This window comes from Scyliorhinus canicula, chromosome 16 (genome assembly GCF_902713615.1).
Source record: "Scyliorhinus canicula chromosome 16, sScyCan1.1, whole genome shotgun sequence".
In the NCBI taxonomy this organism is placed as follows: domain Eukaryota; kingdom Metazoa; phylum Chordata; class Chondrichthyes; order Carcharhiniformes; family Scyliorhinidae; genus Scyliorhinus; species Scyliorhinus canicula.
In genome coordinates, this window is record NC_052161.1 from 29,093,188 (window position 1) to 29,111,848 (window position 18,661).

At 46.6% G+C, this 18,661-nt stretch overlaps 1 protein-coding gene across 1 annotated transcript in view; it reads left to right on the top strand.

Annotated features, from left to right (window-relative positions):
- The window catches only part of grk5l (G protein-coupled receptor kinase 5 like), a 320,507-nt gene that overhangs the window by 273,867 nt on the left and 27,979 nt on the right, over positions 1 to 18,661 (top strand). Inside the window, exons 10-11 of the mRNA XM_038821419.1 lie at positions 8,527 to 8,564; positions 10,687 to 10,776. Of these exons, the coding sequence (XP_038677347.1) occupies positions 8,527 to 8,564; positions 10,687 to 10,776 (128 nt within the window). The remainder of the gene's footprint in view (positions 1 to 8,526; positions 8,565 to 10,686; positions 10,777 to 18,661) is intronic.

Here is an 18,661-nt window from a genome sequence, read left to right on the forward strand (position 1 = left end):
GGCGCCGCGGTGGCCTGGCCCGCGATCAGGGCCCATCGATCCACGGGTGTGCCTGTGCCGTAGGGGCACACTTTCCCTCCGCGCCGGCTGGTGTAACGGTCCGCCATGGCCGGCACGGAGAAGAACCCCCCTGCGCATGTGCTGGGATGACGCCAGCAGACGCTGGTGCTCCCGCACAAACGCCAACTCGCGCCGGCTGGCGGAGGCCCTTCGCCGCTGGTTGGAATGGCACCAACCCCACCGGCGCTGGCCTAGCCCCTGAAGGTGCGAAGGATTCTGCACCTTCCGGGCGGCCCGAAGCCGGAGTGGTTCACACCATTCCTCGGCGCCGGTATGGCCCCCCCCCCCCTGCCAGGTAGAGAAGAATCCCGCCCATGGTGTTGGGGGAGTTGATGTGGTTGAAGGCTGATAATTCCCCGGGACCTGATAATATACATGGCAGAGTCCATAAGGAAGTGGTCATGGAAATAGTGGATGCATTGGAAATGAAATGAAATGAAAATCGCTTATTGACACAAGTAGGCTTCAAATGAAGTGACTGTGAAAAGCCCCTAGTCGCCACATTCCGGCGCCTGTTCGGGGAGGCTGGTACGGGAATTGAACCCACGCTGCTGGCCTTGGTCTGCTTTACAAGCCAGCTATTTAGCCCACTGTGCTACACCAGCCATTGGTGGTCATCTTCCAAGATACTATAAACTCTGGAACAGTTCCTACAAATGGGAGGGTAGATAATGTAACCCCGCTATTTAAAAAGGGAGGTAGAGAGAAAATGGAATTATAGACCAGTGAGCCTGACGTCAGTGATGGGGAAAATTCTAGAGTCCATTATCAAAGATTTTACAGCAGAGCACTTGGAAAACAGTGGTAGAATTTGACAGAGTCAACACGGATTTACGAAAGGGAAATTATGCTTGACAAATCTACCGGAATTCTTCAAGGATGTAACCAGCAGAGTTGATGAAGGGAAGCCAGTGGATGTGGTGTATTTGGACTTTCAGAAGGCTTTTGACAAAATCCCATGTAAGAGATTAGTGTGTAAAATTAAAGCGCATGGGATTGGAAGTAGTGTATTGAGGTGGATAGAGAACTGAAAGATGGGAATCCAAGAGTAAGAATAAACGGGTCTTTTTCCAAATGGCAGCCAGTGGTACCGCAGGGATCAGTACTAGGACCCCAGCTATTCACAATATATGGTAATGATTTAGATCAGGGAGCTAAATGTAATGTCTTCAAATTTGCAGATGACACAAAGCTGAATGGGAGGTGAGCTGTGAGGAGGACACAGAGGTGCTTAAGTGTGATTTGGACAAGTTGAGTGAGTGGGCATGGCAAATACAGTATAATGTGGATAAATGTGAGGTTATCCGCTTTTGTAGCAAAAACAGGATATAGCTGATTATTATCAGAATCACTGTAAATTAAGAGAGGGGAATGTGCAATGAGACCTGGGTGTCCTTGTACACCAGTCGCTGAAGGTAAGCATGCAGGTGCAGTAGGCGGTAAAGAAGGCAAATGGTATGTTGGCCTTCATTGCGAGAGGATTTGAGCACAGGAGCTGGGACGTCTCGCTGCAGTTATACGGGGCCTTATTGAGGCCACACCTGGAATATTGTGGGCCGATTTGGCCTCCTATTTTGGAGAAGGATGTCCTTGCTATAGAGGGAGTGCAGCAAAGGTTTAACAGACTGACTCCTGGGATGGCAGGACTATTGTATGAGGAGAGATTGAGTCGGTTAGATTACATTCACTGGAGTTCAGAAGAATGAGGGGATCTTGTAGAAACCTATAAAATTCTACCAAGTCTAGACAGGATAGATGCAGGAAAGGATTTCCCGGATGGTGGGGGTGTTCAGAACCAGGGCCATAGTCTGAGGACACAGGGTAGACCATTTAGGGATGGGATGAAGAGAACCTTTTCACCCAGAGAGTGGTGAGCCTGTGGAATTCACTACCACAGTAAGTAGTTGAGGCCAAAACACTGGGCGAAATTCTCTGTTTGGGGATTCTCCTGTCAGATGAGAATTGCACCTGTTTTACAATCCCTAGGCGCAAATCAGGATGCAATTCCGTATCCATTACAATGTAAATTTATGCATGGCGTGGAATACAAGGGATTCCCAGGGGAATTCCGCTATCGGGCCACCATTTTGAGCAGGTGGTCCAATAGCGAAGGCTACAGGGTCACTGTGAGGGGTCCCTTTAGGTTGGGGGTTTCTGTGGGGGGTCCCTTTATTTAGGGGGGCTTTCCCTATTGCAGTTGAACTGGGAGATGGTCTCCCTATTGCAGTTGTCCCTGGGGGCGTCTCCCTATTACAGGGGTCCATTGGGTGGGGGGTCTTATTGCAGGGGTCCCTGTGGGGAGGGCTCTCCCTACTGCAGGTGTCCAGGGGGGGAAGGGGGTCTGTTGGAGGAGGGGTGGGCTGGCAGTACATTGTGGGGGGATGGGTTGACTTTGACGCCAACTCCCCTAAGGCGTTATCCTGAGGCCCACTGCAAGGCCTACCATGACATGGCCACGCTGGTGGACACCAGAAGGAATCCGCATCCACGGCGAGTGCATTTAGCCACGTATTTCCGAGCGCTCTTGCCCCGATAAACACCCCACTATCTAACGTCTATCCAGTTACATACGGGGACTCAGCTGGGAATGCGCTCGAGGCCACACTCGGGCCCACTTTGTGCATTGAGTAGCTCCACTCGCTGGAACTCCTCAGTGCAGCGAGAGATGGCATCCTATATCTCAAGCACCCGGCGCATCCCTGAATACCACTAAGCCCAACTCACTATAAGGGGTCCCCCCCAACACACACACACCCCAACACCCGTACAGTGCACCCCTCTGGCCTGATCACCACCGCGTGTAAAATGCCAGCTTGGCACCTTGGCACTACCAGCCTGACAGTGCCCCTGCCAGCCGTCAACGCCACCTGGGCTGCTTGGCAGTGCTAAGCTGGCACCCAGGTGGCGGTGCCAGGCTAGCAGTGCCAGAGTGCCTGGGTGATACCAGCAGTGCCAGGGTGCCACCCTGCCAAGAGGGTAGGCACCTAGGGGCCTCCGATCCCACGGGAGACCTCTACGTCACCAAGTCGGGGGCAATGAGGCCAGTTGATCGCGCCCAAGGTTTTAATTGGGACACCTCCCATCTACATCCAAAGTTTCATTGAAATCCTTCCATTACTTTTTGAGATATATTGGACCTGATTCAACTAAAAAAACTGTCTGTTCAAGCGCAGGGAATGACCCAGCTATTGAAAGGTACTCTGTTTGATTTCCGGCCCCCAACAACCCCACTCGCTGGAGCTCCTCAGTGTAGGAAATGATCGGCGCCCAGATCTCTCGATCTTCCCATGTGGACCTCCTCCCCAATGTCCCAACTCACCTGTTGAGTGGTCCTCGAGCCCCCCTGTCAGCCTGATTGGCATCTGGGTGGCACTGCCAGGGTACCCAGGTGGCACCGTTAATCTCAGGGTGCGAGCCTGGCCAGAGGCCGACCACCCGGGAGCCTCCGATCACCTGGGAGACCATCCCAAGTGCCATTCCACGTGGTCCCTGTTTGTGGGGACCAGTGCTAAACAGCAGCCAGCTGGGGTCTCCTCGGTGAAGCTGATAGATGTTGGGTGCTGGTTAGATCCGGTGACAGCATAGCTAAGTGAGCTATTAAACTCTTTTAACTATGCAAGTTTGGGCCCTGCCTATTTTGGATCTCGTTAGATCTGGCGAGACGTAACAGCCGTCGGGAATCTCAGGAGAGGCTGCGTCCCGTCCCAATTCCAACGGGACATGACCAGAAAACCATGCCCATATTATCTACAGATTAACAGACAGGGCAAAAACATTACCTCCCCTCTAAGTCTAAAAGTCAACATGGTTTTACAGCTGGTTTTATTAAAATGAGGATAAATTTACACTGCAGTTCCTGGTCTGAGATTGGCAGAGAATATGTTCCAGCGTGGCAGTATGTTTTAAGTGCCTGGCCCCAATTTGAATTCCTGTTGCTAGGATTTCACGTTCCCTCCCCACACATCCCCTCCTGCGAACCCCCACTGACGGAGGAGTGTGGCATTCAGGCCCTTATCTTTCTACTGTGATTAGAGAGGTGGTAGAACCTTTGATCTGACATAGTGAACGATGGCTAGTTCCGTTACTTTTTTTCATAAGGCCATTGAATAAATTGCTGTCGGTCTTTTGTTAATTTTGTATCGCACATCATTTATTCAGAGCTTTCCTTCATCAAAGCTCATCCACAATGTATCAAGCAATCAAGTCACACTAGCAAATAAAGACTGGTAATTTACTTTGTACAATCTGCAGTGAGGGTGATATGTAGTCACTGACTTTCCTTGAGTTCACAATGCCTCTCTCCCCAGTCCACCTTTGCTTTGGAGGGCAGAAAGCTTATAACAAAAGTGAAAACAATACTTTACCGAGGATGGAAAGATTTATTTCATCGCTATTTTAAACTGATCACTGAAATACTGACTACATGAGCACCGTCACCTGCGATATGTAGCTTTGAAGTCATTTCCAACAGTTGTGCATGAATGAACTCCTTTATCATAATGGTATGTGTTAGCAACATATGGACAATCTCCAATAGAAACTTTCCGTGCTCATTTATTCCGTGTCATGCAACATGAAACCTTGACCTGTTGTGCCTTTTGAGTAATAATTGCAGACTCTGCTGTGCTGCTTGACATGAAAACAAAATCAGGTGGGGACATGGAAAAACTAACTGTCTTGACAGACATGAAAGAATAACATATCAAACAGATAACCATTTGTTGTGGTATGATGTGGAACTAATAAATAATCTCATGAAAAGAAAGACCAGTGCATAAAAAGGGGGGAGCATTTATTGAATTCTGAAGGCAATGTCCTGTCCCACTAGGTAATCAGACACAGGCTCTGCCAATAGATCATAACTGAATCCTGACACAATCAAAACCTCTACTTAAATTGAATGGAACCCTGGTCCAAAAGAATATAACATTTATTTGTGTATTTTTATAAAACATGGAGGAAGGGATTAACACGACCACTAATTAGTTTTAACAAGGAAAAAAACATTTATTCAACGTGAAAAATTGGATAATGATACAATACTCATTTATGCCCCCTCCTTATCTTAACAATTAAACACAGGTTTTCGGATTAACATGGATTACAAAGTACATCTTAAACTACAATGATCTCATTGACACAAAGTCCCTTTTAAGCACACAAGATGACTGTGGTCAAATACACACTACATTCTGGTAGCGTCGACGTGGGAGGGCCAGGACAGATTTTTGGAGATGTGCACCCCTAGGAATTTGAAATTGCTAACCATCTCCAACTCGGCCCCGTTGATGCTGACAGGGGTGTGTACAGTACTTTGCTTCCTGAAGTCAATGACCAGCTCTTTAGTTTTATAACTCTCTAACAACATTGCATGATTGAGACTCACCGTTCAAATTGTTCCATTTCTGGGCCAGAGCGAGTGATTAGCATTGCATTAACAATTATCACTTCATTAAAAAGGGAACATGCGCTATTAATTACGAGCCCTATCTTTCTGCTGGGAGTTTATTGAGCATTATTACAATCAGAGACCAAACCCTAACTGTGGCTAGGATACTGGACAGAAACCCCAATATTTTATTTTAATGTTGTAAGAATCTGAGGAAATGATACCTCACTCCAGCAGTGATTATATGAAGAAATAGGGATATGGTATATTAAAGCAAACTTTATTACTAACACGGTATTAAAATCTTTGACATTGCATCAGAAAATAACTTCTAGTTACCCCTTAAACAATACTACTCAATACAGTGAATACAATACCTTTAATTGCTATCTTAGTTCCAATTGAACAACATGAAAAAAACACATCTCAGCTCTCAATCCACAGTAACTACCAATGGGATATAGGAATACCTGCTTTACAGAGGTGTTCTATGAGAGTGAGAGACCTTTTGACACTGCTTTAAATACAAGATCTGACTCCTGTCAGACCCATGCAGAAACTCTGGCAGTATATCTTCAGAAGATGTTTCAGCTCCCCCTTGTTCTCAGACAGGTCTGTACTGCTTTAAAGACTGTTCATCTCTTTTTAACTTAAGTGTGGAGAGAAAAACCTGACTTATAGTCACAGCGTCACCCAGAACTGCACTGACCTGTTTTTCCAACAAAATGCCTGATACCTTAGCTCCACCCAGCAGTGACATCATCTTAGGAAGTTAGAATCTAATTAACTCCAGAGGGAGTTAACTCCCTTAGTCAAAACAAAATTCCATTAGCCCAGGCTTTTTACGATACATTAATTGCACCCCGGCTGCCAAAATATACTTGCCTTCAAACTAGGATTTCTTTTAAAACATGACTGCAGCAGTTAAACAGACTCTAACCCAGGTATTTTAACCCTTACTGCACCAAATACCTATAATACAATACATCTGAAATGTCTACATTCATCACAGCATTAATGTGCAAGTTCTTGTAAAATAACAGGGAGGCTACTGGTTGTGATGCCATTCTGCACAGCAAACGGTGGACCAGTGGTAACTCAACCATCAAATTCTGGGAAATTGCAACTCCTGTTGCATCTTTGAATTGTACTGGCAATTTGTGCATCGATATTGGTTTGCATCTCTGATATGTTATTAGTCCAGGAAGACTTGGTTGATAGTCTCTGGATGGTTTTATATTCAGTGCTGGTCTTGATATCTGCCTGCAAGATTGTGTTTATACCTAATGAACCAACAAGTAAAATATGCTTTGATGTTGCTTTGCATTTCTTCTCAATCCCAAATCGCGAAGGGCACACATTTAGATGATCAAAGATAATTAATCGTTATCTTGTCAGTCTAAGTACTTGTGCATTTTAACTAATTAAATAGGAATTTTCATCTAAAGCATTAAAACTTGGTATTTACCTGAAAGATACTAGGGGCTGGATTCTCCGATTGCCAATGGCAAAATCGCATTCGGCGATTGGCCGGAGAATCCGTTTTGATGTCGAAATCGGGGGCGGTGCCATTTTTCAGATGCTCCGCCCCCTCCAAAACGGCATCATCGGTGAGTATGCCACAAGCTATTGGGACGACCTCAGGACGTCACCAGAAGGCCCTCTCTCGATGCTCCGCGGGGCGCATGTGCTCTGAAGTTTTGTCAACATCGCGTGGCGGCTGCGGACTGTGTCCAGCGCCTCCACAGTTGGGGGGGGGGGGGAAGGGGTGATGCCATTCCGCTGGTCTGGGGGGCTTCGGTGGGGGCTGGGGGGACTAGTAGGGGGTGGCCCGGGATTGGCAAGGGAGCTACGTGGGGCACTATCTGGCAGGTCGGGTCCACGCGCGGCCGACACCATGATGTACAGCACGACCGTCGCAGTTTTCCGCTGCGCACTTGCGTGGCCACGGACCCGGTAATTCACCGTCCGTATCTGCATGTAAAGACGGGTCTTTATGTGGCGTGCCAGCTAGGCCCCCTCTGGGTGGAGCATTGGTGCAGGGTCAGCGCTGACGTTTTGGTGGTAAGACTCGACACACGCTCCGGACATAGCCTCAAAATCGGAGAATCCAGCCCCAGGTCTTTTATAGTTTTGATAGCTTTGTTAAGTTTTAAGAAGCTTCCTGATTGGTACCTAATTTGTATTATTATGCTGTCGGAGATTAACCACTATGACAATTATTTAAGAACAACCAGAAATGCTATATCCATTTTGAAAAAAATTCACAATTAGGAGGGAATCATAATTATTTGAGAAATACTGCACCTTATCAAGCAATATATTCGGAGCGATTTTTTAAAATTTTCAGTGGGATTCCACCAAGCTAAATTTGAATGACTGAGATAGTGATTTTTTTAAAGTCTCACTGACTCCCACACCATCAGGAAATGGAGGCAGTTTTATGTGTGTGTTTCAGTGCTTCATTTCGTCGGTGTTAGACACAAAAGGGTACTCATTCACTCACTTATCATCCTGACAGATGCTGGGCTAAAATCTGTCCTACTTTACATGATTACTGCATGTGTTTTCAGAAGCATAAATGCTAAGTTAAACCTTAAGGCCTGTATTGGGTTGTATTATGGTGTTACCTAAAAGGGCAATTAGACGCTGATGATCTGATTTTACATCTGTTCCGAGTAAAAACACCATCATCGACAGAAATATGCGCTAAATATTAACCATTAGTGACTGAAGGAGGAAGGAAAAACTGTTTTGATCGACTGGAGCCAGTACTAATTAGGGCTAATATTTGGTCCCGTTCAGGAGAAAAACAAATGAGGGAGAAAGGAATAAAAGGATTTGCCAATGGCATGAGATGAAGAAGGGTGGGAGGAGGCTCCTGTGGAACATATACTCTGGCATGGATCTGTAGGGCCGAATGGCCTGTGCTGTATTTTCTGTGCAATAAATACAAATACTTTGCAATTCAGAATAACAGTTCATTTTTTAGCTGAAATGTAAGGTATTAATATTTTTTGTATAACATAACTACATGTGTAAACTTTTTATATTTGTTTGATTTTATATTTTATCAGAGATTTGAAACCTGAAAACATATTGTTAGATGACTATGGTAAGTAATCCAGTTCTGCAAATGTGGCAATTATTGTGTAATTCAGTTTACTTTGATTCAGGGTCAAGTTTACTGTTTTTCTGGCAACAGAATTTCTTCTTTACTCCTTAACTCAATTTTCAGTTGTGTTGTAATGAAAATGTATAATCCAAAAATTTGGAAAATATTTGGCCCAGACACCAGTTTATTACATCTTAATTATGAATATATCCATGGAATAGAATACGTACAGTGCAGAAGGAGACCATTCAGCCCATCGAGCCTGCACCGCCCCTCTGAAAGAGCACCCTAGCCAAGACCACTCCCCTGCCCCATCCCTATAATCCCACCTAATCTGCACAATATTGGATTTTAGGGGCAATTTAGCACAGTCAATCCACATAACCTGAACATCTGTGGACTGTGGGAGGAAACCGGAGCACCCGGAGGAAACCCACGGAGACGAGGAGAGAATGTGCAAACTCCACACAGTCAGGCACTCGAGGCCAGAAATGAACCCAGGTCCCTGGCACTGAGACAACAGTGCTACCCACTGTGCCACCATGTATGTCAACATGTGTACAATATATCTTGTTAGTTGTCTTGTATTTATTATTAAATAATGATCATATTACATGCATTTTATGCACAGAAATTTGCAGATATATAAAGCTCTAGCTTTACAGGATTTGTGCTGTTGCAGAATGCCAGATTAGGAAGTTTCATGAATCACTTTTGCAAACCGAAATAGATATGTGTTATTGAAAAGAGCTGTGAGAGACTCCCCCTGGCATACGTTTTTCTACTCACTGGCAATCTGCTGGAGATGTGTGTAGTATAATTTTATCTGCCAAGCGAAGAAAAAGAAGAGGGAAATTCTGACCAAAGGAGAGGCACAAGAGTAACACGTTAAGAAGGAATTCAAGTACACATTTTAAAATTCATACCAGTGAAAATATGATTGCTGGAACCATTCCCATTAGCAGATTAATATCTAAAGCAAACTGATTAATCTATGAAAACCAAATTCACTTTTTGCAATCAAAACATTGGGAGATCAAATGTATTACTGTTTCAGTTGTTTTATGTTGGAATATGCAAAACTTCTGTTTTGTGAATAACTGTATATATATTTGATAATAAAATATTATTTGATTATCGGTAGGTGGGTAGAATATCCAGTGCTCATTATTTAGCAGTCTTGCTGTTGCTGAAACAAATCTTAATATCACAGTAACAAAGCTATTAAATGTCAGGACTATCGATTACTGTAATAGTAACTATAACAAAAATACACAGACCGGAACTCTCTCTCCGTATACGCCGCCAGGATTCTCCGGTCAGGCTGCGTGGAATGGAGTTCTGGGTCAGCGCCAAATTATCCGTTCCCGCCGGTGGCTGGACAAACCTGGATCGGAGAATCCCAGCTTTGATCTATCTCAATTTTTAAAAACTTTTTTTTGTCCCCTTATCAACTTTGGAGGTTGGAGTAATATTGGCTCAGTTTTTCAGCCACTGGAGATCGGGAGATGGCAACTAGTCATGTCATGGAATGGACATCGCATTCATAAAACTATTGCTGATCTTAGAATAACTTTTTTTTTTAAACAGATCAACCTTTTGTGTAATTCCTTTCATGTCAAATATAGCCTCGGCGGGCACCAGAAATTATTATGTTTCTGAATATAACAACAGGGTCAAATCTAATTGCACACGGAAAGTTCTTATGTTTGGTAGTGCAAAATGAAGAGCCCAAAGAAAGGTGAGGTAGCTTATAATGCAAAATCTGTTCACTATTGCCATAGTAATTGATCGATTAATTTATTGTCACATGTACCGAAGTACAGTGAAAAGTATTTTTCTGTGGCCGAGAAACGTACACAGTACGCACATAGTAGACACAAGATTAATCAACAGAGAACATTGACCAATGGTGCATCGACAAAACAGTGATTGGTTACAGTGTGGAACAAGGGGCCAAACAAAGCACATACATGAGCAAGAGAACCTTCTACCTTCTATATTCTACACAAAGTTTATTTTAGTGGGTGCAAGTAGTGCCCTCTTGTTCTATTGGAGGGTATTTGCTGTAAAATGAGAGGATGCATTTAAATAACCAATTCCATTGTGTTACGTTATACAGGTCACATTAGGATATCTGATCTGGGTTTAGCTGTGAAAATTCCTGAAGGGGAAACGATTCGTGGCAGAGTGGGGACGGTAGGATATATGGGTGAGTCTTTGATTAAAATTTGATATTGATTTTTTTTCAATGTTGTCTTGGGAATTAGCTGTTTATCTCCCATTTATAAACCTCGTAACCTGTAATTGTGACACTTGATGGTGCAGACTGCTGAATCATACATATATTTTCAGATTACGTGATGTATAGATTTTCAAATGAAGACATACAAGGAGAAAGAGGTTGCAGAATGCAGTGGTACAGAGGGATCTGGGTGCCCTTGTACATGAATCACAGAAAGTTAACATACAGGTGCAGCAAGTCATTAGGAATATGGCATGTTGGACTTCCGGTGGCGGCGATGAGCGAGTAAGCCGCGCATTCGGTGGTTCTCACTCCGTCAGGATTTGTGGGCCTGGTTTCCTGTTTTTTCGGGACTGTTGAGCGTTGGGATAGATGGGCACGGAGGTGTTGAGTAAGGGGCAGAGCTGCATGGAACCGCAGGAGAGCAGAAAGCAGCAAAAACGGGAAAGGAAAGGACAAAGGCAAGGTGCAGTGGAAGCTGACCCGGAAGCAAAGATGGTGGACCTACGGACCTCGGACCTGGCGATCCAGTTAACGCTGGAAAATATGCTGCAGGTGATTAAGAGCAGTTTTGAAACGTTGAAGCGGGATAACTTGGACCCACATCAGAAGGCAGTGGATCAATTGAACCAGAGATTGGATGCCCAGGACAAAAAAGTTAAGGAGCTGGGGGAAGCGGGTGGAGGAGCAGGCGGACACGCAGACGGTTGCTGCGCTCAAAGTCGACGGGTTGAAGGAGAAACAGAGGAGACTGCTGAACAGAGTAGAGGGGCTGGAAAATAGAGCCCGCAGACGAAATATGAGGATCATCGGCCTCCCGGAGGGGGCTGAGGGAGCAGATGCCACAGCTTTTGTGGCTGACCTGTTGCTGCAGCTGATGCCTTTCCGCGACCTCCGGAGCTGGAGGGGTCACATAGAGTACAGGCGAAGCAGATGCCCCCCCCCCAACCCCGGTCCAATGGTCATCAGGTTCCACAGGTTCACGGATAAGGAGCGGGTGCTGCAGCGGGCAAAGAGCAGCACCTGGAATAACAGTGTTCTTCGCATTTATCAGGACCTAAGCCTGGAGGTGGCCAGGCGTCGAGCAGCCTTTAAACAAATTAAGGAGGTTTTATTTAAAAGGCACGTGAAGTTTGCTCTGCTCTTCCCGGCTCGTCTTTGGGTCAAGCAGTAGGGCCAACACCACTACTTCTCCGAGCCTGAAGAAGCGATGGACTTAGCGAGGGATCAGGCGCTGGTCTCGCAAAAAGGACCCACGGGCTCCAGCTAGAGTCCAAGAGTTATTGTCTAGGGGGATGCCTACTGTGCCTGGACTGACGGTCGACTGTTTACTGCTTTAAAGGTGCTTTGTGTTGTATTTTTGGCAGCTTTGTGATCCCCCTCTCGCTTTCTTTTACCTTTTATCGTGTTCTTTTTGTTTGTTGGAGCCTTTACTGTAACATATAAAGGTGGCCGGGAAGCAATGGGGATTAAAGTTTTTGGTTGTGGGTTTTTATGTTTGTTTTGGGGTGGGTGTTATACAGGTACTGTGTACTGCGTTGTTACTTTATTAATGCTCAGAAAGGGACGTTTGTTAACACTCATCTGTTTACACAGCTGGAACTGTATTACACCTGGAGCAGCCTCACTTTGCTGTTTGATGTCCCCCATCTCGTTTGATCTTTCCCATTTTAGTGAGACTGCTCCAGTCGGTCAGATCGGGGGGTGGTGTGTTGATGAGTGGGGGGATAAGGTTGGGGAAACAATGGGAGTGAGACAAGTGGGCGCCGGAGGGATGAGTCATCGGGCTAGCAGATTGGCTAGTCAAGGGAGTCACGTGGGGGGGGTGCATACAGCCAGTAGATGGCAGGGGTGGGGTTATAGGGAGATGTTACTCGGGGGGCGAAGGGGGGAACTTATTCTGCTGACATGGGGGGGGGTCTGAAGTAGGTAATGGAGAGGAGGTTGGGGGTGGAAACTGCCAAGAGGCGAACCAAGAGAGGCGCGGCACATGTGCCGGGGGCGGGCCCAAGAAGGGTTATGATTGACCAGCGCGGGCGGGGGGGAGGGGGGGGGGCTGCCCTCCAACCAGGCTGATCACCTGGAATGTTAGAGGACTAAACGGGCCAGTCAAAAGGGCCCGTGTGTTCGCGCACTTGCGGGCTCTAAAGGCGGATGTAATTATGCTGCAGGAGACACATTTGAAAGTGTCTGACCAGACTAGGCTAAGGAAGGGCTGGATCAGCCAGGTCTTCCACTCGGGCTTGGACTCTAAGTCCAGGGGTGTAGCAATTATGATCAATAAGCGGGTTCAATTTGAGGCGGAGTGCGTAGTCGTAGATGGTGGGGGCAGATTCCTTATGGTAAGGGGCAAGCTGGAGGGGAGGAGAGTGGTGCTGGTGAATCTATATGCTCCAAATTGGGACGACGCTGACTTTATTAAGTGCTGGGGAAAATCCCAGACCTAGACTCACGCAAGTTGATTATGGGGGGGGGGTCTTCAATACGGTCCTCGACCCAGGTCTAGACTGGTCATGTCCCAGAATGGGTAGGCTCCCAGCAATGGCAACGGAGCTGAAAGGGATAATGGAGCAAATGGGGCCAGTAGACCCATGGAGAGCCAGACGGCCGATAGAAAGGGATATTCGTTTTACTCGCATGTCCACGGAGTATACTCCAGGATCGATTTCTTTATCATGAGCAGGGACTGTGTAAGGGAGGTAGAAAATACGGAATACTCGGCGATCACTATTTCGGACCATGTCCCACATTGGGTGGACCTGCAGATCTGCGGGGAGAATTATCAACGCCGCAATGAAGGTTAGACGTAGGTTTGCTGTCGGAGGAGGAGATATGTGAGAGATTGCGGAAGTGTATTCAAAATTACCTGCAGGTGAACGATAAGGGGGAGGTTTCAGCAGCGACCCTGTGGGAGGCGCTGAAGGAGGTAGTGAGGGGGGAGCTGATCTCAATTCGGGCTCACAGGGATAGGACGGACAGAGCAGAAATGGATAGATTAGTTAAGGAGATCCACTGGATAGACAAAGAACATGCGGAGACTGCAGGCGGAACTGGGAGTGCTATCCACGAGTAGAGCCGTGGAACAACTTAGGAAGGCGAGGGGAGTGGTGTATGAGCATGGGGAGAAGGCTAGCAGATTGCTAGTGCAGTAACTCAGGAGGAGGGAAGCGGCCAGGGAAATAAGTAGGGTGGTGAACGGGCAGGGGAACAGAGTGGAGGACCCACCAGGACTGAATAAGGTATTTCAGGACTTTTATAGTAAGCTCTACACTTCAGAACCCCCGGAGGAGATGAAACGGTTCCTGGATGGACTAACCTTCCCAAGAGTGGGCAGGGGACTAGTGGATGGACTGGGGGCCCCCATTAGAGTGGAGGAGGTACTGGGGGGCCTAAAAGCCATGCAGTCGGGTAAAGCCCCGGGACCGGATGGATACCCGGTAGAGTTCTGCAAAACGTTCTCGGAGATAGTGGGGCCGGTGTTGACCAGGGTTTTTAATGAGGCGAGGGACAGAGGGACCCTACCTCCGACGATGTCACAGGCCGCCGATTAGAATTGAGGACTGTGTACCGGAGGTGATTGGGGACGACCAAGCAGGGTTTGTTAAAGGCAGACAGCTGACAGCCAACTTGAGAAGATTGCTTAATGTGATTATGATGCCCCCGACGGGCAAGGAGGTGGAGGTAGTGGTGGCAATGGACGCTGAGAAGGCCTTTGACCGGATGGAGTGGGACTATTTGTGGGAGGTACTCGGATGGTTCGGGTTCGGGAGGGACTGGTTAATTGGGTCAGACTACTGTACCAGGCCCCAAAAGCTAGCCTAAGGACGGGCAGAACAACGTCAGGCTATTTCAGACTACATCGCGGGACCAGACAGGGATGCCCACTCTCCCCGTTGCTGTTCGCGCTGGCCATAGAGCCGTGGCGATTGCCCTGAGAGCTGCAAAGGGTGGAAGGGAATGACTGGGGGTTGTGGAGCACAAGGTCTCTCTATGCGGACGACCTGCTCCTGTACATGTCGGACCCACTGGCCAGGATGAACAATATACTGGAAACATTGAGAAAGTTTGGCCGGTTCTCAGGGTACAAATTAAATATGACCAAGAGTGAGATGTTTGTAGTGCAGGCAAGGGACCAGGTGAATAGGCTGAAGGAGCTGCCATTTAGGCTGGTTGGGGAAAGTTTCCGATACTTGGGGATACAGGTGGCATGAGCCTGGGGCAGGTTACGTAAGTTAAATTTGACTAGATGGTGGAACAAATGAAGAGGGAGTTTCGGAGCTGGGATGCACTCCCGCTATCACTTGCGGGGAAGGTGCAGACGGTAAAGATGACAATCCTCCCAAGGTTCCTGTTCATTTTTCAGTGCCTCCCAATCTTTATCCCGCGGTCCTTCTTCAAAAGGACCAGCAAAATCATTATGAGCTTTGTCTGGGCGAGAAAATCCCCGCGGGTGAAGAAGGCGATGCTTGAAAGGAACCGCAGCGAGGGAGGGCTGGCATTGCCGAGTCTGATCAACTATTACTGGGCAGCTAACATAGCCATGAAAAGGAAATGGATGGTGGGTATGGGGTCTATCTGGGAGCGGGTGGAGGCGGCTTCGTGCAGGGGCACCAGTTTGGCAGCCCTGGTCACGGCTCCCCTACCGCTTTCGCCAGCCAGGTACTCCACCAGCCCGGTAGTGGGGGCGGCCCTGTGGTTATGGGGCCAGTGGAGAAAACATGTAGGGGAGGTGGGTGCGTCGGTCTGGGCTCCAATATGTGATAACCATCGATTCGTCCCCGGGAACATGGATGGTGGGTTTCGAACATGGCAGTGGGTGGGTGTGAGGAGGGTGGGCGATATGTTCCTGGAGGGGAGCTTTGCGAGCATGAGGGCTTTGGAGGATAAATTTGGGCTGGTAGGGGGAAATGACTTCAGGTACTTACAGGTGCGGGACTTTATACGCAGACAGGTCCCATCCTTCCCACGCCTCCCGCCAATAGGGATCCAGGCCAGAATAGTCTCTGGAGGAGAAGGAGGAGAGGGTAGAGTCTTGGATATTTACAAGGTGCTCATGAAGGGGGAAGAGTCCCAGACGGAGGAACTGAAACTCAAATGGGAGGAGGAACTTGCCGGGGAGATGGAGGACGGGGTATGGTCGGAAGCCCTGAGTAGGGTAAATTCAACCGCAACATGTGCCAGCCTCAGCCTGATTCAGTTTAAGGTCGTTCACTGGGCCGACATGACGGTAGCTCGAATGTGCAGATTCTTTGGGGTAGAGGACAAGTCCGCTAGATGCGCGGGAGGACCAGCGAGCCACGGTCACATGTTTTGTGCATGACCTAAGCTTAGGGGGTACTGGGAGGGATTTGCAGGTGTCATGGCCCGGGTACTGAAAACAAGGGTGGTGATGAGTCCAGGGGTGGCAATTTTCAGGGTTTCGGAAGACCCGGGAGTCTAGGAGGAGAAAGAGGCCAACGTTCTGGCCTTTGCTTCCCTGATAGCCTGGCGATGAATACTGCTTGCATGGAGGGACTCAAAACCCCCGAAGACCCAACTATGGCTTTCGGACATGTCGGGTTTTCTGGGTCTGGAAAAAAATCAAGTTTGCCTTGAGTGGATCTGTATGGGTTTGCCCGAAAGTGGCAACCATTCATCGACTTATTCGCGGGAGATTGAACGGCAGCAGGGGGGGTGGATTAGAGTAGAGTAGGAAGGATAAGTAAGCAGGTAGTGTTTATGGGAGAGGACCGGTTATGTGCACTATGGTTTGGTTGAAGTGTTGGTTTTCTGTTGATGTTTGCTCATTTATGTAATCTGTAACTGTTTACAACGCCAAAAAATACCTCAATAAAATTGTTTGTTAAAAAAAAAGGAATATGGAATGTTGGATTTAAGGGCGGGGGATTGAATATAACATGAGGAGACCCTTGCTATAACTGTACAGGGCACTGGTGAGATCACACCTAGAGAGCTACATCAGTTTTGGTCTCCAGATTTAAAGAAGAATATACTTGCATTGGAGGCAGTTCAGTGAAGATTCTTTAAACTGATTCATATACTTCAGATGTTGTTTAATGAGGAAAAATTGAGCAGGTTGGGCCTATCCTTATTGGAGTTGAGGAATGACAGGTGATCCTATTGAAATCTAGAACATTCTGAGGGGCTTGATAGGTTAGAAACTAAGAGGATGTTTCCTCTTATGGGAGGAAATCTAGAACCAGGCAGGCGCGTTTTCAAAATAAGGGGTCACCCATTTAACACAAAGGTGAAGATGAATTTCTGTGGGAAATTTGTTGATCTTTGGAATTCTCTAACCCACGGAGCAGAAGGGGTTGGGTCATAAATATATGCACGGTGGAGTTAGATAATCTTTTGATCTATAAGGGAATGAATGATTGTGGGGGAGGGGGGAGGCAGAAAAGCGGAGTCAAAGGCTACAATTAGATTAGCCATAATCGTACTGAATGGCAGAGCAGGCTTGAGGGATCAAATGGCCTATTTCGTATTTCTTCCGTTCACACATGAAACAAAATTCATCGATTCAGCTAGATGGATTCCTGACTCGGTATCAAGGCAAGCAACAGCTATCACCGAATATTTTTTTCATCTCCTGATATGCCAATTTAACTATCCTCGTGGCTGTTTACTTCTGCTTGTATATGTATTACATCAGAAATTACTGACAGGTGGTTTCGTGGATTGCTGAAAAATTATTTTCCTGCTGGCTATTTTATTCCAGTGGTTCTAATTAGAATCTGTCACAATCGTTGAGGCATTGTAAACATCCCAAACCACGTGTTTGAGCGCACTGATGTGAAATTTTCCACTGCCTTCTGTTTGGTTCTAAAAGTTACAAGAAAAAGTATTTTTTGTTTGAAATGCCATTTCCCTATAAATAAACAGTTGGAGTATATTCCCACATGGATGCCGTGCAGTTGGGTTATTCAGTCTGTTTTTGGTCCAATGGCCTGATTCTGTGAATGACCATGCTGAGTATAGGAAGTGCATCTCTGTGTAGGCCCAGCATGATATTTTGGAATGGTGAGCCATCTGATGCACTTGCATGAACAGAAAGTGTAGCCACAGCAGAACACTTCGACAGCTGTCTTATCTGTGCCTTTTATTGAATTTGGCTTCACGATATAGGTATACGAACTGCTAAACAAGCAAATCATTAATCCGTCTCAAACATTTCAGCTTTCTTCCATCTGAATTGCTTTTACTTTGTAAAAAAAAAAAAATTTGGAGTACGCAATTCATTTTTTTCCCCAATTAAGGGGCAATTTAGTGTGGCCAATCCATCTACTCTGCACATCTTTTTGCATTGTGGGGGTGAGACCCACGCAGACACGGGGAGAATGTGCAAACTCCACAAGGACGGTGATTGAGGGCTGGGATCGAAACGAGTCCTCGGCATTGTGAGGCAACAGGGCTAACCACTGCGCCACCATGCTGCCCTTGAATTGCTTTAGTTATAGTCTGTAATAGTAGATCTGTATGTATGCTGTCTTAGTAATAATACAATCATCTTTTAAAACATGCATTACAACCCAACTACAGTATGTTATGGGTCAGGGTTTAGAGAATCCCAAAGTGTATCGTGGAGTTCACCTGACCCACAACTTTTAATAGATTATGGTATGGGGAGCACACTGCTCACTCGACAGGTATGGTACAGCAGAAATGGACGAGCATTTTTTAAAACAAAACAATGTTTATTCTATGAACTCAAGTTAACCTTTTTAAAACAAACAGTGAATATCTTAGCAACCATTAATTCAAAAACACCCCCCAAAGAATACAACACTAAGTAATCTGTATGCTGTTCTTTTAACATCCAAAAGACTTAACAAACCTCCAAACAGAAGCA